The sequence below is a fragment of the Platichthys flesus genome, chromosome 17 (assembly GCF_949316205.1).
Source record: "Platichthys flesus chromosome 17, fPlaFle2.1, whole genome shotgun sequence".
NCBI lineage: Eukaryota > Metazoa > Chordata > Actinopteri > Pleuronectiformes > Pleuronectidae > Platichthys > Platichthys flesus.
Window position 1 is genome coordinate 1,478,065 of NC_084961.1, and position 23,655 is coordinate 1,501,719.

A 23,655-nucleotide genomic window follows, 5' to 3' on the forward strand; every position below is an offset into this window, starting at 1 on the left:
ATTGCAGACCTGCATTCATATATCACAGTTCAACACAAATCAATAATGCATTTCTTCTCACTGCTATAATTCATTGTAATAAGAAACAGAAGGTGTTTTCATAACTGACGGAATATTCCAGGATACCATCGGCAAATTTTACTGATGTAATATAAATATGTTCTCATAACTCTGTAGCGTCATAACGTATAAAATCAGTTTTGAAATGAAGAGGAAATTCAGTGTGAGATTATTAAACCTGTGAGTGATGAGTCCAGAAGCAACTGAAGGATTCAGTAAATCATCCTGTGAATAATAAAAATTATTCTCTAAACAAACACAATAAACAGATTTTCTGTGTGTTTGTTTCTTTTGCTAAATTAAAATTTAAAAAACCAAACCCACATGAGATTATTGTGCAGGAGTTGTGTGTCCTGGAATGAGCCTCCTGCAGTTGTGTTTGTTGAAACACTTTGATGAGACCTGACATGGCAGCTCAGGGGTTCACGGGGGGGGGGGGATGATCCAGTTTAATTGACTAATCCTGACCGGCTGATTCGCTGCTCGCAGGCAGAGCCTCAGTGTTTGTGTTGGACTCGCCAGCTGCTCACACAGGTAGGAAACAAACCGCACAACCCCGACACCGGGGAATATCAACACAACAACGACTTCACCAGCAGAACCAGCAGAGCTTCTCTTCTGGGACTGGTGGTGCTGTCACTTTCTTTTAATCAAGTAGATTGAGTTGTGCTTCTTTTTGTTTTTGGACATTTTGTTCTTTACTGTAACTCAATTTTTTTATAAATAATTTTGATTAAACAGCTGATAAACTAAAAATATATACTCACAACTTAATTCTGAACTTTATTTTATTTATTGTAAAAAATGTATTGTTTTACTTTCTTATTTGCTTTAAGATAGATAAGAATCAAATTAGTTATTGATGATTAAATTTGCGTTATTTATTATTTCCTATGTCTAATTTGATCAGCATGGAGCCTGTTCGTCACAATTTGACAGAATGATTTAAGTTTATATTTTCTTTTTAACATTGAAAACTGAGGTAAAGGAAATGCAGATTTATCTTTTTGTGAAAATTTGGAAAAGTTTTTAAAGACAAAACATTTTGAGGTTTTTAATGAGGTCAGTTAATGTGCTGCAGTCCACAAAGGAATCCATACTTATTGAGTTCAGTTGCAGCTGTGCAGTACTGTGGAGTGGATTGATTGACCCAGTTTGAGGCTAATTGCAGTGGACTGGTTTCAGTGGGGAGACAGTAAACACATGGAGATGTTGACTGAGCTGCTGGTTAACTTGAACCCTCTGAGGATCCTGAGCCGTGTGGACGTGGGCTCGTCCGTGCAGAGTCGACTTTGACTTTGACTTAGTCTTAATTGACCTTCATTAAAATGTCTCCTGCAGACTCTGGTGTTCCTTCACGTTGGTTTTCACTGCACATTGAAAATGAAAGATGAACAACTTCCTGCTCACGTTTTAAATGCTTGATTTTCAGAAGGCAACAGAAGTAGAAGAAGTAGTTTTAAATCAATGAGTTTCGTAAAATGTGTCAAGTAATGTCACCAGATTGTAGATATTAACAGACTAGATTGGAACCACATGATTACTATCCTGTCCTCGCTCTAGAAGACGTGACTGATGTTCTCTTATTCCCATTAAAACCTGGCTTGAAGTTTTTCTTGAAACAACCAATGAACAGAGACTTTCCAAAAACCTTCTGAAGCTCCACAATTCAAATGTTGGATAAATAAACAAGCAGATCGTCTGTGACCTGAGTTTAACTTTGTCCGTGACAACTCTCGCTGGTATTACTGACGGCTGATTGGCTTAACGAGCTTACCAAGCTGCTTCTGCTCTCCTCACAGCACTTGCTTCTCGCTGAGTCTCCGGCCAGGACCAGGACACTGCAGCGATCCTGAAGCTTCTGTTTCCCTCGTCCACAGAGCAGAGGAGGAGCATCAACAGCTCTGAGTCACACTCGGATACACCGGTCAAACTTTGCCAACGCTACCGACAATGGGCAACAGCAAGAGCGGCGCTGTGTCGAAGGAGATCCTGGAGGATCTGAAGCTCAACACCAAGTTCTCAGAGACGGAGATTGCCCAGTGGTACGAGAACTTCAAGAGGCAGTGTCCGACGGGCCGCATCTCAAAAGAGGAGTTCCAGAACATCTACAGTAAGTTCTTCCCAGACAGCGACGCCGACACGTACGCCCAGCACGTCTTCCGCTCCTTCGACACCAACGATGACGGCACGCTGGACTTCAAGGAGTACATCATCGCCCTCCACATGACGTCCACAGGGAAGACCACGAGGAAGCTGGAGTGGGCCTTCTCGCTGTTCGACGTGGACAAGAACGGGTACATCACCAAGACAGAGGTCAAGGAGATCTGCACGGTGAGTTCTGGAAACAGAGCGGCAACGAGTTCATGGGGACGGTTTCTCCTTGCAAAGAAAAACAACATGGCAGCAGAATTGATTTTGTGTCAGGGTCTTTGTGTCTTCCGCCAGTTTGAACCACAAACCACATCTTTCAAAATAAAGTGCCAGTTTATTAGAAGGAAATTTGGCAAAAGCTTTCACCGATTTAATTTATTAAACACCTTGGCACCAGTACAGAAATGACCATGTGAGGACACTAGTCAGAGACACTGGAAAATAGGGTTTAAGTTTAAATAAGTGCACAGATTATTGTTCAGTCTGCAGAAAGTGTGAATGAATCCCAGCCTCAACATTCTTTGACCTTGTCTTTGCATTTCTCTTTAAGAAACCAGTAGATCTGGTTCCATTTCTCATGGGATTGGATCCATTCGGTAGTAGAGAAGCTGCCAAAACTTTGATTACATGTTTATGACATATGATCACAGATGTAGAATCACATCCAGGGCACCGCAGCAGTTTGTAGCTGTTTCCATCAACAGACACACAATCAGCTCCCGGACGTGTGGTCGAGATTAAAGGAGGATTTGGGGCCGATGGTTCTTCTCTGTTAGTCGACATGAAAGTAGAATGTGAACTTTCTATTACAGCAGAATTCATCTGGCTTGTTTTTGCCAACAGGCCATTTTCAAGCTGATTCCTAAAGACGAGCTGTCCGCTCTGCCCAGCGATGAGAACACCGCTGAGAAGAGGGCCGACAAACTCTGGAAGTTCTTTGAAAAGGGCGACAATGGTGAGAGCAAAGAAATGACGCCATGTTGGATGAACACAAGACTTTCTGTGTTCTTGTTTCTGGTTTTGTGCCGTCAGTGAATCGTATCGTATTTTACAAAGTTGTTCATGTTCCAGTTGTTTCAGTCACGTGATCGTAACTTTCTTCTTTCCTCCGTCCAGACCGAGTTGCAGAGGGAGAGTTCATCAAGGGAGTTATGGAAAATGAAGTCGCTCTTCGCTTGATTCAGTATCAGCCTATAAAGTAACTGTTGTGTCAGATGTGCTGGTTCTTCATCTCTCTCCACGTCCCCCCCCCCCCCTCTCCCCTGCTGATGCAATGCCACCTGACAGCACCTTCACAAGTTGTGAGCACATCGCTCCATATTAACCACTGACACAGAATCTCCTCATAACAGATGTCTTTACCACACAGAGCAAAAAATACATGTTGGAGTTAAAGGTTCAGTGTGTAGGGTTTAATGACATCTAGTGGTGAAGTGTCACGTTGCAGCTGAACACCCCCCCACACACACACATACACACACACACTTCCAAACATGAACGGGAACCTGCGGTAGCTTCAGATGTCGTGAAAACTCAAAAGGTTTAGTTTGTACAGTCTGATCTACTGTAAAAAACATGGCTGCCTCGGTAGAGAGGAGCCGCTCGATGTTAATATGAAGTATTTAAATATAAAGTATTTAAATATAAAGTATTTACATATAAGGGCCCATTCTAGGGTAAAGAAAACAAGAATTTGTACAATTTAGATGATTAAACAGTCGTGAAATCATCACTAAGATTATTTTATATTTCAATTTCTGCCAATAGATCCTTTCACCTGCATCTTAAACACTGAACCTTTAACCCCCCCCTCCCCCCCAGTGGACCGGTGTGTGTCTGTCATGAAGCAGACAGCAGCGCTCCCTCATGACAGTGTGGCCTGAATGCTAAACTTTTATAACTAACTATAAATATATAGATTTTTCACTAGATCTAAATTGATAAAGCACACATCGAATTTCTAAAAAGTGTCCTATTAACTTTACGAACGTGATTTGTGAAGGTGTTTCAGCAGCTCGACAAACCTTTCACTATCATGACATGTTGCATGAGTCCAGTAACGCTACAGTTATGATTGTATGTTCTCCTGAGCAGCCCATGTCGGAGTCTGGAGTTTCTACCCTGAGGTGTTTCCTAAAGCTGCAGTAAAGGGCAGTGTGTGATTATTGTACAACTTTGTGTCTTTGACAGTGTGTAATTCATCATGTGAGCGTTCTAGTGAAGTGGTGCATGTTGGAGAGTAGGTTTGTTTGTGTGCAGCATGTAAAACATGTTGGATTTGAACTTAACATTAAATTCAGAAAATCAAATTAATGAAATTGTGATCAGACGTAAACACTTTTTCGAGGTCTGTATTAAAAAAAACAGACGACATTACTGTTTATAAAAACAAAGTAAATCACATTCGGTCAAAAGTCAAAGTCTGATCCTCTAATCCACATTCCCCACTGTGCGTAGTTCTGATTAGGAACCATTTTCCCGTCTGTGGATTATCCAGAACAACCAGGACATTGTTCCAGTGCCACGTCGGCACCAGAGTGAGAATCCTTTCACCCGTAATGAGTTGTGGACGCAGAGGAGATGTTGTTTGTAGGAAGTTGAGGGGTCAGGACATCATGTCAGGACTTTGGGGGGGCTCACCAGGTTTACACCCAACTGAACCCAGAACTGGAGGAACCATGGATCCCCTCAGGTCTGGGAACACCTCGGGGAGCGGGGCTGACGACCTCCACAGCCTGAAACCAGATGAGCAGGAAACAACGGAGCGAAACCTTTTATCATTTCTGTCTTTACCAACTTATTTAGCTCGTTTCCTTTCCTCGAATAAATCTTTAAAAACAAGAGCTGAAGCCTCTCATTCCTCCCCAGAGCTCCAGATGTTCACAGCTGTCCCGCCTTCACAATGGCCGAGTTCTTAAGTCGCACAAGACAAACGCAGATAACAGTATTAAAGATTAATATCGTTTCATAATGAGAAGACCTACTTTACTTTCTTTCCCCAAATTCTGGGAGACGTCTGCCGGTTCCATGACGAGGTCAGAGCCGCTTCCTTTGTCCTGATTGAGCTCAAATAGTTTTTAATTAGTTTAACGATTTAAGGGATTAGTGATGTCACTGATGACGTCATCAAAAGTCACTCTCCAAGTTGACGGACATTAATCAGACTTGTAAATTATGAACTAAGAATCATATTCAGATTGAAAATGCGATTAAAGCTCAAAACAAAATGATTCCAATCAGGACGGACACAGACTGTTGTGGGAATAAATGAATAAATGAACCCTTTCATCTTCTGGAACAAAGCAAATAAATCATCTGCGTCTGAAGTGGTGTGAAACTTTCATCTTACATAAACTGTTGTATAATTCAAACTCTTAATTTACATTTTCAATTACTCTCACATACTGTCCCGTGACCCCGCAGCCCCGCTCATCTGCGCTGCACTGCCTCTATTATGTCAATCTCTCTCTCTCTCTCTCTCTTATTCCCCTGACTGGGGAGATTATTGACATAATCTTCTGGGCAGCATTTGAAAGCATCTGTCTTAACGTCCAAATCTCTCTGTCGCTGTAATTGTTGACTCGAGCTTTCTTCTCTTTTTCAAGGTACAAACACGCGTTACTGTGTTTGTCTGCGGTTTGAAGGAATCCTATAGATTTATACACGTCATGTTTCCTGCTGTGTTGAAAACATCCAACCTGGAGAATCTGCTGCTGCGTTTGTCTTAAGTGAGAGTTCTTCTCATGAAGAAGGACTGAGACTCGGCTCGAACAGATTTTCGACAGTGAGGCTTTTGTGTATTGATAAAACATGCAGTGATTTAATTTGTCACCAAACTCGTTCATACAAACACTGAATAAAAAAATCTGTGAATAACACTTCAAACCACAGTCACAGCCAACGCAGTGAAGTTCACAAACTCTATCACATCATCCACTAAAGTTTCATTACATATAAATATTGTTTTCAATTTTCAATAACTGCTCTTTTTTATCGTATATGTGATAATGTGTGTTTATCACAGAAACATAATTTGAGCAGATGTCTTGCAACCAGACTGAAAATGTACCGATACAAATATCAACAGGATTCAGAGTTTCGATTGTCCAGGAGTCCTTTAAACACATTTAACCATATTTTACAATCACAACTGTCTTTATAAAAATGAAACAAATCCTTTCTTACACTGATCTTTCCGTCAATGTCCTAAAACAAATAGATCATTTAGTTTAGAAACATCGAAAGGTAGAGCTGGGTCTGTGAGGGTGGAGCAAAATATGATGTTTTAAAATTAATCCAGGAGAAGATTCGAAGCTTCAGTTGGTTTTGTTTTCGACTGCAGTCGTTAACAGAGCGAATCCAATGAGCATCAACACTCAACTCTTTAGCTTCTGTTCCTTTGTTTTGGTTCCTCAGCTCAGTTCTCCTCCACCTCAGAGCTCAGGTCACAGTTTTAAATCAAACAAGCTCAAACGACCCGAGTCTGATCTACACACACTGATATTTAAGTTGGTGGAGACCAAACCGGAGCCACAAGGGACGTGAATATTCATCAGGTGGCCAAAGACACAACAATAGAAAAGTAATGTTGCACTGTGTGAGTCTCTACGCCACCTAGTGGTCAGGAAATCAAATGACAGATCAGTGTGTAACTGCTGCAAACAAAGAGTCCAGAAATACAATGTGCCATAATCATTGTTAAACTTTATATATACAAAAGTGGGCGTGGTTCCAGTGTCGTTCATCACAGTTCTACAGAGTCTCAGCAGAGTGAGTCCTCTCTCTCCTCCTGCAAAGCGTAATCTATCTCGTCCATCTCCCGTTCGCAGTCTTCACATCCTTCAACGCAGCATCCTTCCATCACCACCAGTCCGTGAGGGTCCCCCAGCCGCCCCACTCCCTCTCCAGCTACTCCCATTCCTCCCACTGCTCCCACTCCCATTCCCACCCCATTTCCTCCAAGTCCCATTCCTCCCATCCCTTCCATGGAAGGCATTCGTCCCATTCCTCCCATCCCTTCCATGGAAGGCATTCGTCCCATTCCTCCCAAACCTCCCATGGAAGGCATTCGTCCCATTCGTCCCATACCTCCCATGGAAGGCATTCCTCCCATTCCTCCCATTCCTCCCATGGAAGTCATTCCTCCCACGCCAACTCCTCCCATAGCCGTCATTCCTCCCAAAGCCGTCATTCCTCTGACTCCTCCCATGGTGGTCATTCCTCCCACTCCTCCCATAGAAGTCATTCCTCCCACTTCCACTCCTCCCATTCCCATTTCCCCAACTCCAATCCCTCCTCCACCAACTAGCAGCGCTCCCCCTGCTCCACATGCCAGAGGTCCAACAGCTGGTCCCACCCCTCTGGGCCACGTTGGGTCCATGAGCACCCCCTGGTGGCCGAGCTGAATCAGCTGGCTAACGGAGTAAACCCCAGCGCCTCCCCCTCCGCCGCCGCCTCCTCCTCGGACGACCTCCTCATAGGAAGGGGCTAAGGTGGCAGCGTGGGCCTCCTCCAGCCGCACCCGGGCCCGGTGCTTCATCTCGATCAGGGTCTTTGTGTAGGAGTTGAGTGTCGCCACGGCGGCCGCCATGCAGCAGCTGAACGACAGCCACGCCATTCTGAGGAGTCATGGGGGGGGGATCAAAACACAACGATGGTCATGGCTGCTCTCTGAGATCAAAGCAGTTCCTTTGAAATTAAATGAAACCTAATTGTTTAAACTCACGCGAAGGACCATCCGTAGTCCCAGCTCTGTGGCCTCCAGTCTTTGGGTCCGATGCTGACGGTCATCTGGAACACGGTGGTGTACATCATGTGCGCCATCATCCCCATCAAACCTGACGGAGGAGGAACACAAAGAGAAACACAGGGTTTGTTAAAGACGAGGTCGAACAGGTTAAAGAGCGTTCGTTCGGAAACCACTCAGCACTCAGTGGCGCTCACCGGAGAGGACGGTGCACATGGCGGCATAGGCGTTGATCTTCAGGGCGTTCATCTCCCTCCCTGCACAGAGGCAAATGGACTCCACCCACATCAGCAGGAATCCCATGGCCAGGAGGCCGATGTACATGAACTCGCTGATGACGGACAGCCAGAGGACGCCTGGAGGCAGCAGGAGGGGATTCATTCTTTATCTCTGAGTAACTGTGTTCTTTAAGAAACGTGTTCTGCTCTGACTCAAAGTGAGGAGCTCATACCAACCTTGAGTTTCTCCTGGCGTCAGCTCAATGAAGCTGCGACACTTCTCCACCTGATCCTCACCTGAGAGAACAAGACACTTGTAACCACTCACATCCTGGGAACAAGATGAACGCAGTGGAGTCGAGATTCTTCAGATTCCCCTTGAGTTTAAAAAAGGTTCTGAACATCAACCATCAACGTTCCTCACTGTGTTTGTGTGAGCGGGACTTTAATGAATCCCTGAGTCGTGTCTGTGACCTCAGGTTCAAACCCAGATCTGCTTTGAGCTGCTGAACATGAACCAATCACATGTCTCCTCTCGATGAAGAATACAAGCCAGTGATAACTGTTTGTTTGCAGGACGCACACGTTCATCTTCTGAGGATGATGATTCAGTGAAGAATCAAACCAGGATAAAGTTATAAGAGCAGATTTTAAGTGTCATAATCGTCAAATTGGTTTTAAGTAAAATGACTTTGTCTTTTTACTTGACTGAAATGAAGGTTTGTTTAGATGATAGTCGTCAATGAGAGGCTTCGCTGTAACTCATCCATGTTGACCAGTTCACAGTAATTACGAGAAGTTATTTAGAAAGTTAAAAAGCTTTGACAGCAGTTTATACGACCTGCGTTTCAGTTTCATCTCTACAAGTCACAAGTTCCAGTGCTGGACACTCAGTTTTCCACTGAGCTGCTTCAAATCAACTCTTTCACCATCACTCCTCATAACACACCTTCATTGTGCTTCTCACACGAGAGCCAGAAGCCCGTGTGGAAGTACCGCAGCATGTACTTGTCCTCGCCCGTCTCCCAGATGTAGTGGACGGCGTTGGCCAGCTGCTTCCTCTTCATCCTGGCCAGCTCCTCCTTCTGCAGCGGAGTCAGCGTCAGGTTGGAGGTGGGGTTCTTGGGGTCCGGGGTGGGGGCCTCTGAATGGAGGAGCAAAGAGACAAGTTACATGCAGAGTCACTTCATGACCAATATGAACAAGAGACTGTGACATTAATCCTGCAGCGGATCCACTGCAGGTCACAGTGTGAGGAACAATCTGCCACACGGCTCGTTGGGTAATTTATGGTCTTTCTATGTCGTGGAAATTGAATCGTACATGGAAACAAATAGGCTTAGAGCTCAAAGATAAGACAGCGGGTTAGAGAGTCCAGATAACATGCAGCTGCAGATACAAAGTTCTGAGATTAGCAACAAAGCCGGGATTATGTGAATCTCTGCAAGTGCAAAAGGTTGAATGTGGGGTTCAAGAAAAATCGTTTGAAAATGCTGCATTAAATAATATGGAGTATTATTTTTTACATTATACATTTAAAATAACTTTAATTAATAGTTAATTACATTACAAATACACTGTGTGTTTCATGACAGGAATATCAGCACTTGTCAGGACTGTCACAGTTATTACACATATGTATTTTATACATCGTTTAATAACCATAGATTTTGGAATTTGCTGATTTGAAAATGTGTGTCAAGGTTAAATCTGGGAAACACTAGATTAAAATGAGATGTTAAGTTTTAAGTGACATGCATATGTTCCTTAAAAAGCATTTTACAAATGAATAAAATACTGTTTAAACAACATTTACGTGTGAAAAGAAATTCCCAATTTCAACTGAGACGACATTTCACTCATAAAATGACCAAATTAAGTTTATTGTTCATAATATTTGAGTTCATTGTGGATGATCCAGAACTGAAGTCGCTCAACCTCAAGTGTTCAACCTTAAAAGTTTACAAATGGCGGATGATTATGATTGAAACATACACCAGGGGGAGCCGTGTAGAAGTTGTGATTTCTGCTTTAAAGCCCCCGCCCCCCCCTCACCTGTGGTGTATGGTTGGCTGTCATTCTGTCCACAGTTCTTCAACTTGACGGGCGACAGGCACAGCGGCTTCACCACCTTGTGCGTCCCCTCGCACCAGTAGGAGGTGCAGAACGCTGACACGGACAGGGTGAGGGCCAGGGAGGTGAGGGACAGGGACAACAGGGAGCGGTTGCGTCTGGACATGTTCTCCAACATGGCTGCCTCTCCACGCAAGACGGACACGTGATGAAAGATGGAGACAGGACGAACCTGGCTGCGGCTTCGTAAGTTCAAAAATGGCCGTGAGAGGCCGCAAACCAATCAGGACGCAGATCAGAGGCGAGAGGGGGGGTTCTGTGACACCAGTGAAGATGTGCTGGGCGTGAAAGGCTGTGGTGGTGATTGAGGTTGATTAATGGAGGATGGAAAAGAGGAGGAGAGAGAGAGAAAGCGAGGGAAGCGGATTAGGGTCGTTTGAGAAGTAGAACAAAGATCAGAGGAGAAGAACAGAGCAGAGGATGGATGGAGAGATGGGGGAAGGGGGGGGGGGCTTAGGAAGACAACAGGCGATGAGCGGAGGTCAAAGGACGGAGGACGAAGATGAAGTGTGGGCAGATTTAATCACTTCCAGTGAGTTAGAAAGAAGAAGAGACAGATGTGAAGGCCAGAGAAAAGTAGTTCATGACATGTACATGTCTTCTTCTTCTTCTTCTTCTTGTTCTTCTTCTTCTCTTCTTCTTCTTCTTCTTCTCTTCTTCTCGATGCTACGGCACGAGCCAGGCGAGACGCTTGACTCCGCACATTCCCTCTCACGAAGCCGCCGCTCTACCCCATCACAACTCGCACCTCCTCTCCAGTCGTCTCCTCTCTGGATGAAGATAAACGTCTAAATGGGTCTGGCGCTCAGGGCACCTCCCGTTCTCCAACCTGCTCCTCCACCTCTCAGGGAGGGGTTGAGCTCGCCAAGGAGCGATTAGTCCAGAGTCTCAGGCCCACGTCTGGTCAACCTACCAACCAATCTGGTAATCTGTGTTAATCTGGCAGAGTTAGGTGGATGAGATTAATGCTCCATGTCTCTGTCTTTGTCTGGACGACCACCTAAGAGGAGGCAGAGGCAAACATCTGGATTAACAGTCATAAGGAAAGAGTCTAACAGTGCTGTACTCCATCATGTTTAAGTATTTATTTGTGTACTATTACTATTTAATGTATATAATTTCATCATTTTCAACATTACATGGTCTGAACACAAGAAGTTTTTAGATGAACTCTTGTTTTTCTCTGTTCTCAGGTTCTCATTGTCTGTTTTTCAAAGTGTGATGATTTGTTTGTGGACTTTATGTCTCAGTAACTGAGGAACTGCTGAAGCTCAAGTTGAAGATGAAGAACAACTCTCCTGGGTTCAGTCCGACTGGGAAACTCTTTCCCTCGTTTCTTTACGTCTCACCATCTTCCATATTTAATACATCCACAACATGTTCAGATTTAAAGCTGATGAAGTATTTATATTTAATGTCACTTTGAAACGCTGCATCAATGCAAAGTATCACGCATTATAAAACAGTTTAATCATTTATTTCTGATCAACTTTCATTTACAACACACCACAGATGTTGAAGAGCACAATGACAAATATCATTGTGACAAAAGCTAAACGAAAAAAATAAGAAACAATCATGATTTAACTCTGTAGGTAGAATTCAGTCTGGAATAAAAACACAAACAAGGACCACGTTTCTTTCTGAGGTCCAGCGGTGAAATATGATATATAATTTTAACTTCATTACATTCACTTCACTTCTGTAAGTAGCTCTGGAAAATGCATAAAATGAATTGAAATTAAGTTGAGCAGAGTCTGATGCATCGGCAGATCAGTGAGGCTGAGAAGATTGTCGCTGAATGATTAAAGTCTTTCTCTCTGACTCGCTCATGTAACCTCACTTTAATCAAATCACTTTATTCATAAGTTATTACGTGGTGATCGGCCAGCGAAGCGTTGAGGTTTAATTCAGCTGTAATCCCAAGTGTCCAGACACATTGTCCTGCTGCACCTGTGTGATTAACATCTGAGGCTCAAACAGGAGCTGACCCACCAACACACAACTCACATCCAGCTTTTAATCCCAATGACCAAAGAAACATGAATCCACCGTCCAGCAGCAAAAAGCTCCACAACTACTAGAACACTGGGTTTACTGGGACACATCATGATGAGCTGAAATCTGTCCCTCGTGCATGTGATTGAAAACCCAGCTGCAGTTCACGCTCAGCTCCTGATCAGCTTACACTCACACCACCGATCAGAGAAGTCAGAAACAAGTGGACTCACCGTGTCCGGGAGGAGCAGGAGACGCAGGAGTCCTGGTGTTTTCTTCACCTCTGCTCAGACGTGGATGTCGGTCCCCCTCACCTTTCCTCTGTGCGTCCCTCCCTCACCACACCCTCCTGCATCTTGGGTGAGTTTCCATCAGAAAACCACCCAGATTTCTCTCTAATCCTCACAAGTCCCATCTGTTCCTTTCCCTCCCCTTTGCTCCCGATACTGTGTCAACTCCTCCACACTCCCAGCCCCCTCCCTCTCTTTCTTCATCTCTGCCTCTCGTGACCCCCCTGACCTGTCGTCCTATAGTGATTAATTTGAGAGGATGGTATGGAACAGATGATGAGTTGTTGGTTCATGGTACAGCTGCTGTAAACGTCCACCCTTGTTAACACCAACCAGTGCTGAGCTGGCTTTAAGCAATCTCACGAGTGGAGAGACCTTGGTCTGGATCTGCGATTGGAAAATGAGAACCAGCAGCAGGACGCTGGAGGAGCTTTACTGGTTTCTCTGCTTCAGTGGGAGTCGTCTGACACAGAGACAACTAAAACATCAACACAACCTTTAAATCCAACCAGACACACAGTCATGGATACATGTCTGACCTTTCCATCAAGATCTACAAATTATTCTCAAAATAGTCACAATGTTGACGACAGAGGTGACAGATCAGCGAACCAACCAGTAAATAAACCAGTAATGCAACCAGCCAGCCGACCAGTAAACCAACCAGTAAATAAACCACCAGCCAACCAGTAAACCAACCAGTAAATAAACCAGCCAACCAGCCGGTAAACCAGTAAACTAACAGACCAGCGAACCAACCAGGAGGCTGAAAAACCTGATGAGTCCACTGCACTTTACTTTTTTCAGCTTTAAAGATCTCAGAGTTATACTTATATATTTTATATACCCCCCCCCCCCCGTCACTTACACCTCCTCTCCCCCACTTCTCTCCACTGACCAGCAGGTTGAGCCCCCCCCCCCCAGCACCCTGAGACTGGTTTTCATATCAGCTGTATTTTGATAATCATCTTCTCAGCTGTTAATCTGAAGCGTTGTGTGTTAAAAAGGCAGCTTGAGGACTGAACTGACCATTGTGTCCTAGTGTAACTCACACTGATGAACTGATCCACAATCTGTCCACGCTCTGTTTTTAGACACTAAGCTCTCTGCCCCGCTCATGAATGGGGAGACTCGGATCCGGCTCAAGCGTCAATCCTACATTTCCTCTGCTTCCCATCAAATTCTGTAGTGACCTGACCCGACTCGCCTCATGATGATTAAACAGGTGATAAGTGATGAATGAGTGAAACACAGGTTCCATCCAGATTAAACAAGACTCAACTAGAAGGAGAAGAACCTCCAGCAACAAGACAGGTCAGAGTTCAGCAAAAATTAAAGAGCAGTTGTGGAACAAATCGTTTTAAGAAATTAAAAAAAATATGCATAACATTTTACAGGCCAAACTGTAACGGCTCCCTAAATATGACTGCATTATTCCTTGAAACATAGTCAAAATAATTTCATATTTTCTATAATATTTCAAATAAAATGTCCAAATACAGCTAAAATAAAATAAGGCTTATTTTATTACACTTAAAGAATAAAACCAGAAATTTAAAAATTGAACAAGAAAATGTATAAATGATCATAAAATGTCAAGTGACAATGAAAACCGTGATATTTTTAATAGAAAAAGTGAAATGGAAAAGCTTCAAGCTGGAAGTGTAAAGAGGAAATAAGAAAAGACAAAAATCAAACAGGAAACTCAAAATTTAAAACACAAAGAAATGATCTAGTTGGAAAAAGCACATTTACCATTATTCCTGCGCTGAAAAATATATCGTACATATATTTAAATATGCAAGCAGCTGAGGCATCAACTCTGTACATGAATCCACAGGTATATAGTGAATTTGTGCATGTGTGGCCCCCTTGTGGCAATACCAGGGAAGTTGTTTAGAGCCACAGCCGTCCCTTACAAAACAGTGAAGACAACACGAGTCGCTTATTGTGTCAGTTTATTTCTCAAATGTTCTTTATACTGTCACAGTTCACAACACAACTTTAAATCTGGATACAGAGCAAAATAAATTAATTCTGTCTAAATTAAAGTTGAGAAATAATAATAGTGTTATGGTCTAATGTTCTTTCAGTCGAATCATCCTCTACTGGAACAAACTAATAGTTTATGGTCTTTTTAGTCCATTTTCCCACCAGTTCATATTAAGGAATCAGACATACATGAAGGACATGAAGAGATGTGAATGTCTGTTTCATGGTTCAAGCTGAGCCTGGATCTCATGCACTACCATTAATCCTGCTGCTGTTCATGTTACTTCTTGAGCCGTAGAGAAGCAGATGTCTGCAGAGCGACTTCAGGTGCAGTCTTTAAGCCTTCATGTTCAGATGTGTGATATTTCATACAGAGAAGGATTCTGCTCGGACAGCATGCAGGTCAGAATTCTGTTTTTAATGAGCCAACGCTGCAGCTGAACATCACACAACACATTTCTGCCTCGAGAGACAGAGAGAACGACACAGGGAAGTTCAAGCCACCGCTGGTTACTGAATTGATTGGTGATGCAATGTGACCAGATACCGTCACCGCTGAACATGTGATCACTGGAATCAGATTGAACCAGTTGTTTGAGGCCATGGCTGCCGAATAAATAATCAAGCAATGAATCAATCCATAAATAGATCAATAAATAGTTACTCGGGATTGTAACGCTCTTATATAAAGTATATTTCAAGGTTTATCTGTGATTTCTTTCACTATTTACATCAGCACAATATACAGCAAATACACACACAATTCTTCACTGGTCCCACAGACACACACATACACGCAATCAGTTTCCAAAACTTAAGCATGGGGGAAAAAAAAAAAAATCAACTTGCTGATGCGATAGATTTGTTTCAAATTAGAAGTACACAGCTTTACACACAGTTTAAATATTACTCTGTATACATCAACCCCATGGCTGTTACATTAACTGGACCCTGGGGGGGGAGCAGGTGGAATTGATGGGTTCAATGGAGGCATCAACATGTGGTTCTGCATGTTTGGGCCCTTTAAGGTGCAGGTACATACCACTGCCTGTTAATAATACATCTATTTGCCATTTATCGTTTTTGCACTTTCAAGGAAGCCACTGATTTCTTCCTTTTTGAAAACCCTCCTTGATTAATTTAACAACACACACAAGCTGTAACGTACACATTAACACAATCTGTGATCTTATGGCTTAGAAATGGTGATGATGCAGAATAAAGGGCTGAAACATGTGAACCTACACCGTGTGCTTCTTTACCACATTTCCAAATCAATCACATGTCAGAACAGGAATGGATTATTGTGTTTCCCCCCGGTCTCACTCAGCCCGCTGCCTGACAGCAGCTGTGGCTGCATCGTGACTCCACCTGCGGCCGACGGAGTGGATCCTCCCGTTTGAAGATTCCCTCCAAAGAAACTGGACTGACCCATTCCTGTTTCCAAAAAAGGGGGGGATGCCCAGGGATTCCCTACAGGACGTCCAGTCTGCACCGGTCCAACTCCCCAACAGGGGTTCTTCATGTGAGGTCCCCCAGAAACAGGTGGTGTTGTTGTAGTTGCTGGTGCTGCCTGAAGCGCACCGAAGCCTGAATAGGATGCTCCCATATCGTAGCATGGTAGCTGAAAATGGGGGGGTTCACTGGACGGATTAGCAGAAGATGCGCCGTGGGAGGACATAAGGGTGGCACCAAAAGGACTCCAAGGTAAGGGGGGGGTATCAGGAAGGGACACCCCTGCAACAGCCCCTGATCTGAGCCCAGGGTCTGGCAACATGGATTTGAACAGGCCTGGGAAAGTAGGAAAAGTAACGGCCGGACAGAGGGGTGTGGGGAAGGAGGGGGGGGCGTCGCACAGTTCGAAGTATTCCAGCAAAGAGAAAATGCACCAAAGCAGAGAGAGGAGTGAGAAGAGTTATATTTCTGCTGGTTAATATACATAACACTAATCAGGTTATAGTAGGTCTCTAGGTCTCTAATGCACACACACGTTTACAACATCTTTTCACTACACAACGACCACATGGGAGGGGCACATGTTCACAAGGAGCTTTTCCATACAAACCTATTGATAAATATTTGTCAGTCATATTGTGCCAATTAAGAACTGTATATAAAGATGGACGTGGCAACTCCTGAAAGTGAAGCCAAAGAATCTTGATTGCCCCCTGGTGGCTGGCTGCAGTATAGGTCATATTTCGGCTGGACTCCACGATTACTTCTGCACAGACCCTTATTTAAGATGACGTCAAACGATAGTTGCATCCATGTCCAGGATGTTTTAGCTTAATTTTGGTACAAAGTGGATACGTGTCATCCATCTTTATTTACAGTCCATGGACCCACTCCTCTCTGTCTCCTGACTGAAGACTTCGGACGGACAGCGGTGAAAAGCATTTGTAACGTCACGGACTGACGGATGTTTAGCACGTCAGTGATTCATCGGGCTCGGAGGTCGATCATGCATCCGTTAGAATCAAGTGCGCCACAAATAATTCCACATGACGCCTTCGTTAAAACTGGTATTTTCCCGCAGAGTGATGCATTTTTTCTGTCCTTACCGATGGCTTGTGTGTGGGCGGCGGGCGCGTTGGTGAGGGAGCATTTTGTGGCGTTTGAAGAACATAGATCGTCCAAGTCAACCAGCGACGCCCCCGCCGAGCCCAAGAAATGAGCAGTCTTTCTGTACGTCTCCTCTTTGTGCATTGTTCGCTTTCCTGCAATAAAATAAAGGTGCAATTCTACTCTAAAAGGTGTTGTCTTTAGGGAACAGGTCAGGGAGGAAGAGAGAGCAAAGCGAAAGAGAAGGTTAATGCATTAGAACTGTTAGCAGAGTGCAGACTGATTGAAAAGGTGGAGATGAGATGGATTCACACACAAACACAGATGCAGGCAGACACAGAGTTGAGTTTTTAAGAGTTGCCCGTCTCAGCCGAGCAGCTGGACCATGATGATTCAAATTAGTTGTAAATTGACCAAAACAAAGGTTTAGTGGTTTGAATCAGAAGCGTTTCTTATTGAATACAAAGCAGAGGATGATTCACCCTGATGAGTAATGGATGGATAGCGTGTGATAGTGTGAATTGTGTTTTACCTGTGGCATTGCTAGTTGCATTGCTTGATTTACCCCAGGGGTCATTGGCTTTGGATGCTCCATCTCCGAAGGGGTCATTGGCTGGTGAGGAGGCCGAGGGTGGAGCAGCTGACCCCCACGCATCGTCTGTGCTGGCTGGAGCTGAAGCTAAGTGGATAAACAGAGCAGGTGAGTCAATTCACCACGACAGTAACTTACATATTAACCCATTCCTTCAGTCTCAAGGCGTTGTTAGTTCTGTGATTAACAATTGTGTCCTGGGGCTCAGGTCTTTGACTACGGACAGATGGAAACCAAACCCATGATGAAACACTGTTCATGACTTGTAACAAAAAGCTTTGTGGTAACTGTTGACTCCTTGAGCCTTGAAAACACGCACTAGACGTTCCAACACAAGTCCAAACGTGAGTTGGTATCAGAGGGTTTACATTTCCAACATATATACAACCACTCGTGAAAGACACAATCTACAAAGTAATCGTGACTTTCTAAGAACTAGTCTGAAAGCATTTGTTTAGGTCTTACCTGGGGCTCCCCATGGGTCATTGTCCGGTTGCGATGCATCCCCGAATGGATCAGAATTATTAGTGGCTGAGGTCACAGGGGCCTCATCTCCCCAAGGATCTCCACTGTTTGCTTCCTTTGGAGTCGATGGTGTCTCCCAGGGATCTGACACAGTAGCAGGTGGAGAGCTGGCAGGGGCCCCCCATGCATCAGCACTCTCCTGGGGGGATGTTGCAGCAGGAGCACCGAAGGGATCTGAGGCATCATTCTTTAGTGCACTAGATGGGAATGGGTCCTCTTTGGGGGGTGTTGTTGGCGCAGTGAAGGCATAATCTTGTGCAGGTTTGGACGGTGCAAAGAAGGGATCCTCTTTGGGGGATGTTGTTGGTGCAGAGAAGGGATCATCCTTAGTCGGTTGGGATGATGCAGAGAAAGAATCCCCTTGAGGTGGTGTTGTTGGAGACCCAAAGGGGTCATCTTCTATTGGCTTTGATGGAGCAGATATAGGATCTTCTTTAGGGGGTGTTGATGCTGGTGCAGTGAAGAGATCGTCCTTAGAAGCATTAAAAGGATCGTCTTTGGGGGCGTTGAAGGGATCCTCTTTTGGAGCGTTGAAGGGATCCTCTTTTGGGGAGTTGAAGGGATCGTCTTTTGGGGAGTTGAAGGGATCGTCTTTTGGGGAGTTGAAGGGATCGTCTTTTGGGGAGTTGAAGGGATCGTCTTTGGGGGCATTGAAGGGATCGTCTTTGGGGGCGTTGAAGGGATCGTCTTTGGGGGCGTTGAAGGGATCGTCTTTTGGGGAGTTGAAGGGATCGTCTTTGGGGGCATTGAAGGGATCGTCTTTGGGGGCGTTGAAGGGATCGTCTTTGGGGGCGTTGAAGGGATCCTCTTTTGGGGCGTTGAAGGGATCCTCTTTTGGGGCGTTGAAGGGATCATCCTTAGGGGCGTTGAAGGGATCGTCTTTTGGGGAGTTGAAGGGATCGTCTTTTGGGGAGTTGAAGGGATCGTCCTGAGGGGCGTTGAAGGGATCGTCCTTAGGGGCGTTGAAGGGATCGTCTTTGGGGGCGTTGAAGGGATCGTCTTTTGGGGCGTTGAAGGGATCGTCTTTTGGGGCGTTGAAGGGATCGTCTTTTGGGGCGTTGAAGGGATCGTCTTTTGGGGCGTTGAAGGGATCGTCTTTTGGGGCGTTGAAGGGATCGTCTTTTGGGGCGTTGAAGGGATCGTCTTTTGGGGCGTTGAAGGGATATTGTTCATCTTTCGATGCTACAAAAGGATCTTCTCCATTCTGTGGTGCAGCAAATGGATCCTCATCCGTTTTAGGTGCTGCAAATTGGTCATCAGCTTCAGTTGAACCCCCCCAAGGATAACTGCTAGCTGCTTTTTCAGTGGTGTCCGGTGTTGTGGGTTTGCCCCATGGATCTGTGGCCTCTTTAGGTTCTTTGGGCGCTCCCCATGGACCTGGCTTCACCTCCTCTTTCTCTTCCTTCTCTTCTTTCCGAGCAACAACTTTGACGCTTGTGTCTTTGCCTGCATCTTCCCATTTCAGCTCATCTTCACTCAGCTTAGCCTACAATATTACATAAAAAAAAGGGTAAGCACAAACACTTTTTTATCACAGTTTTCGATGAATTTAAGTTGCGTCTGGTATTTGGTTAAATGAATGTTGTTGAGGTCGCTCTTCAGACAGATTTGCATAATATTAGTGGAGAGTTTGTGCAAATCCATCCACTTGCTACATCGGAGTGACCTGTTCTGAACAACTCACCCTTCTCTCAGTTTCTTTCTTCTCGGTTTCCTGACGAATCCGTTCCTCTTTGCGGGCGGTGAAGGAAGCAGTCAAGTCAGCCACTGAGGGTATGTTGTCTAAGGATGGGAGCCCTGAGGCCCCGGCAACATAGCATGGCGTGTAGCTAGGATCCTTGACGACATCCAAGGACGAGGCTGGTTAGAAAGGAGCACAAAGAATCAGAGTGTTAGAAGAAAAGGGGGGGATTTAGCAGTGATACTTCAAGACAGGAGGTCTCACCTGCTGAGCTTTTTGATGTCTTCTCTCTGGTCTTCACGGCAAAGTCTCTTTCTTCCTTTAGCTTTTCATCGTCCTCCATTAGAACAAGGACAACCTTGGCCTTCTCTCTTACAGTCCCACCCTGGGACAGATACACTCATATTAGATATCCCATTCTGATTCTGGCTTCGACGTGTAAACGAGTATTATGACATGGATATATTTGTGCAAATAATGTGATACTAATAAAGACCATGCACAACCATTTAAAAAGGAAGTCAAAAGTCTTTAACACGAATCACCTGATCTTTGCCATCTTTTTCCACAAAGCGGTATTCTGTGAGGGCTTTGACGATGTAGATGCTGTCTTTCATTTTCAGAAGCACCCGATCGTCACCAGTCTTTAATAGATACTCCAGCAGGGTCAGGGACTAGTGTGGGAAAAACACCACGAGAGACAAATTTATGACAAACACATGTGTGTATGGCTGAAGGTAAAACTGGCTATCTATAGTTTGGTTTTTGTTTGCTTTTGGATTAGGGAACTCACTGGATACCAGGGCAAATGACACATGAAGACTTATCACACAACATAGTACCACAACAGACCATCACAACTTTGCCATCTACGAGTCTATGAGTGTATCCAATGCAAATGTCTCCAATGATATACTGACACAGCAGAATGATACTGAGCTCTTATTACTTATTGGACATTGGCCTAACAGTGTCCTTCACCTTCAGACGTGATCTGAGAAACCCTCTGATGAAAGTTTAATTTCTCTGCTGCTTATGTGCTCAAGTTACTGCTCACTTATGCTTTCTAATGAATCGAGAAAAGACTTAAAGAACAACACAGCTTAACACTAAAGACACTTAGTTGGCTTAGAAAAATAAAAACAAGCAAAATGCTGTACTTGAAAATGATCTGTTCCTATAAATACATTGACATTTAATACACGACATCAAATCCATAATAATGGCAGTGAAGAGGCTGGTAAAACATGGTCTTAACACAAAGTGTTAGGGCACTGAAGCGTGACTCTCCCTCCCTGTTCCTCACCTTGTGGATGTGTCTCCAGTTCTTGTCGTCTTTCAGCCGTTTCCAGAGCATTGTCATGATTTCGTTGCAGGCCACCACGTTGTAGGTCAGGTCAGAGAGGTCGGCCATCTGAGTGCTGGAGGGGCCCCATGGGTCATTAGACGTAGCCTCTCTCACCTGCAAAAGAAGCAAAGTCAGGCAGTGCAGAGCTTTGGCAGCCTGAAAGCTGGTGATGTCAGCTTGTGAAGAGAAAACAGGCGCTGGAGCCTATGAGGGTTTGGCAGCAGTGTAGCTCCTTCTCCTTGACACTGGTAATGATTAGTAATCAGTTTTGAAATGATGTTATTGGTTACGTCCTATCAGATCCGCATTTTGGCAAGAAATCTATCTGCACCTCTGAGAAGTTAATATCTTCGATGTTGTAGAAACTTAAATCAATTCCTCAAAACCAAAGGAATATATTCAAATAATTTTGTTTTCCAATCTCAAATCTAATAGGTGAGATAGACTTTCACAATTTCAAGAACACTTAAAGGCATCTTGAATCAAACAGCAAATAATAACATATGGATTCAGATAACTTTATACGGAAAGACTAAAGCTCACAGTCTCCCTCTACTTGAATCGAACTTCTCGTACCTTGACCTCAGCCTCAGAGTAGTTCTGGACCAGGTTCTTTAGCTGTCGCCGAAGCATAGAGGACGTCATTGTGTGTGAGGGGGGGATGTTCTGGAATCAAACCACCACGATCTGTTCAGAAAAAAAACATGTAAACAATGCTGCAACCTCAAAGACAGAAATAGAAGGCTCCACATCCAACCCCTTGTACCTTTACGTAACGCCTGAATGTGCTGTGAAAGTCTGGCTCTTGAGTTGCTTGCGTGCAGATGCTGGATCAGTGAGCGTTCATCCTGCTGTCCTGTCTGATCGCACTGGCTTGTCTCAGGATGTCAGAAACCAGATCCGGGCGCTGCAAGAAGGCACCAGTCGACATTTAAGAAAAGAGCTGAGGCGACAATGGCAAGCAAGTCAATGTGAATATCAAGCAATCACACTTTGCTTGTATAGCCTGTATCCTCATCCTCTGTTCTTAATGCTAAACTTGGGTGAGGACCAAAGAAAACCCGGGACAGGCAGGACAACACTGGAAACTGTGGCTCAGAAGTAAGAGCCAATCTCCCTCCAACTGGAAACTATATTGCCACTGATGGTTGTGTGAGAGAAAGTGCTGCACATAGATGCCCTGTATGAATGCTATTTAACACAGATTGCAAGATATGTCAATTAAGAGATGGATGGATAGATAGCAAACAACACAAGAATAATAAACAAAACAGTCATTAAGATTGTTGAAATTTTGATATGAGTCCAGAACAGGTTTACTGCAGTGAGAATATGACGTGAGACACAATGTTGAGAGCGTTTTTGCAAATTATAGAACATAGAGAGCGTGATGGGGACACGGAGGAATATGTCCCCGCAGCTGCAGAGGGACAGTGGTCTCCACCACTGCGACAGATCCCCCTCTGCGTTAGCTCTGTGGCTTATCTACAAGCTAGCTAGCTGCCAGCATCCTGGGGCTAGTGGGTGAGAATCTGAGCTAAAGCCTCGTTCACACCACAGGAGGATAAACGGTGTGTTCGTGTGTGTGTTCGTGTGTTCGTGTGTGTGTGTGTGTGTGTGTCGACGCGCTCGTGAACAGCGTGTGTGCGGAGCTTCGTGTTTTCAGGACCTGGGAGAGCGACGAGCAGCGGACGTCAACACGGATAACGAGCGAGCGTCGCTATCAAGCTAGCAGCAATTAGCTTAAGTAGCGGACGTAAGCAAACAGTGTGACGGGGTTTGAGTCGAGACACGGCCGTTGTTTTCTGTCCGTAATGTCGCCCCCTGCCCTCCAGTGTCCCCCCGGGCCAGAGACGTGTGTTTACAGTGAAGTAAGAGGCGCTTACCGCCGAGTGGATCTTTAGGAACCTTCGAGGAGACGACGCGACGCAGCCACTTCCGCTTCCGCTGTTTTCAGCACCAGTGAGCGGCGGGTTGCCAGATCCGACGGAGGGAACCCAGCAAAGAATAGCAGAGATCCAAACATTTAATTAATATCTAAGTATTCGAAATGATCTCATATTAAAAGTTAAGATAATAGATGCAAGTTTCCCAGGATGTGTAATATGTTGACATGGACCAAGAGGAGTTTTCAGTTGGCTGCAAACACACACAGCCCGAATATGCACAGCCCATTCCTCTGCTTTAAATCTGGATTTATTGATGATTTGTTTATTGAAATATTGATGTTAGTCTATGTTGTATGTTGGACTGTGATAGTAAAATCTAATAATATCAGTAAACTAATCTTATTTGCACAACAACGTAAAAAAATAGTCTAATCTGGCAACACAGGCTGCAAAATCCACACCCCCTC

The 23,655-nt window shown here is 44.5% G+C and overlaps 3 protein-coding genes across 4 annotated transcripts; 1 reads left to right on the top strand and 2 right to left on the bottom strand.

The window, feature by feature from the left end:
- The first annotated feature begins 496 nt into the window (after positions 1-496).
- Positions 497-4,558, top strand: LOC133972102 (visinin-like). Of its 2 annotated transcripts, none has more exons than XM_062409325.1 (4): positions 497-594; positions 1,863-2,394; positions 3,058-3,169; positions 3,331-4,558. In XM_062409325.1, exons 2-4 carry the CDS (start codon positions 2,014-2,016, stop codon positions 3,414-3,416), a joined length of 579 nt encoding a protein of 192 aa, XP_062265309.1. In that variant the 5' UTR covers positions 497-594; positions 1,863-2,013; the 3' UTR covers positions 3,417-4,558. The 2 variants fall into 2 exon arrangements, with proteins under 2 accessions (XP_062265309.1, XP_062265310.1); XM_062409326.1 differs by having other exon boundaries at positions 571-594; positions 1,941-2,394.
- Positions 4,559-6,018: 1,460 nt separating this feature from the next.
- On the bottom strand, positions 6,019-13,340 carry LOC133972078 (voltage-dependent calcium channel gamma-8 subunit-like). Its single transcript, XM_062409295.1, has 7 exons — positions 12,543-13,340; positions 10,234-11,311; positions 9,128-9,322; positions 8,416-8,475; positions 8,158-8,316; positions 7,940-8,051; positions 6,019-7,832 (listed from the first exon to the last, which is right to left on the bottom strand). Exons 2-7 carry the CDS (start codon positions 10,427-10,429, stop codon positions 6,977-6,979), a joined length of 1,578 nt encoding a protein of 525 aa, XP_062265279.1. The 5' UTR covers positions 10,430-11,311; positions 12,543-13,340; the 3' UTR covers positions 6,019-6,976.
- Positions 13,341-14,540: 1,200 nt separating this feature from the next.
- Positions 14,541-23,225, bottom strand: LOC133972069 (epsin-1-like). Its single transcript, XM_062409280.1, has 11 exons — positions 23,186-23,225; positions 22,066-22,206; positions 21,876-21,986; positions 21,258-21,413; positions 20,497-20,625; positions 20,216-20,336; positions 19,955-20,130; positions 18,211-19,756; positions 17,686-17,832; positions 17,153-17,308; positions 14,541-16,382 (listed from the first exon to the last, which is right to left on the bottom strand). The coding sequence occupies exons 3-11, from the start codon at positions 21,942-21,944 to the stop codon at positions 15,877-15,879; spliced, it is 3,006 nt and encodes a 1,001-aa protein (XP_062265264.1). The 5' UTR covers positions 21,945-21,986; positions 22,066-22,206; positions 23,186-23,225; the 3' UTR covers positions 14,541-15,876.
- Positions 23,226-23,655: the final 430 nt, after the last annotated feature.

What these genes read in the sequence shown, in the direction of transcription:
- LOC133972102 (XM_062409325.1), top strand. Translation starts at nt 2,014, where the DNA reads ATGGGCAACAGCAAGAGCGGCGCTGTGTCGAAGGAGATCCTGGAGGAT. An exon ending in AGGTCAAGGAGATCTGCACG is followed by an intron (nt 2,395 to 3,057) that starts GTGAGTTCTGGA and finishes TTTTGCCAACAG; the next exon opens with GCCATTTTCAAGCTGATTCC. An exon ending in CTTTGAAAAGGGCGACAATG is followed by an intron (nt 3,170 to 3,330) that starts GTGAGAGCAAAG and finishes TCCTCCGTCCAG; the next exon opens with ACCGAGTTGCAGAGGGAGAG.
- LOC133972078 (XM_062409295.1), bottom strand. Translation starts at nt 10,429, where the DNA reads ATGTTGGAGAACATGTCCAGACGCAACCGCTCCCTGTTGTCCCTGTCC. An exon ending in CAGCCAACCATACACCACAG is followed by an intron (nt 9,323 to 10,233) that starts GTGAGGGGGGGG and finishes TCCTCCATTCAG; the next exon opens with AGGCCCCCACCCCGGACCCC. An exon ending in GACTACGGATGGTCCTTCGC is followed by an intron (nt 7,833 to 7,939) that starts GTGAGTTTAAAC and finishes ATGACTCCTCAG; the next exon opens with AATGGCGTGGCTGTCGTTCA.
- LOC133972069 (XM_062409280.1), bottom strand. Translation starts at nt 21,944, where the DNA reads ATGACGTCCTCTATGCTTCGGCGACAGCTAAAGAACCTGGTCCAGAAC. An exon ending in GACATCAAAAAGCTCAGCAG is followed by an intron (nt 20,131 to 20,215) that starts GTGAGACCTCCT and finishes CTTTCTAACCAG; the next exon opens with CCTCGTCCTTGGATGTCGTC. An exon ending in TGACCCATGGGGAGCCCCAG is followed by an intron (nt 17,833 to 18,210) that starts GTAAGACCTAAA and finishes TTATCCACTTAG; the next exon opens with CTTCAGCTCCAGCCAGCACA.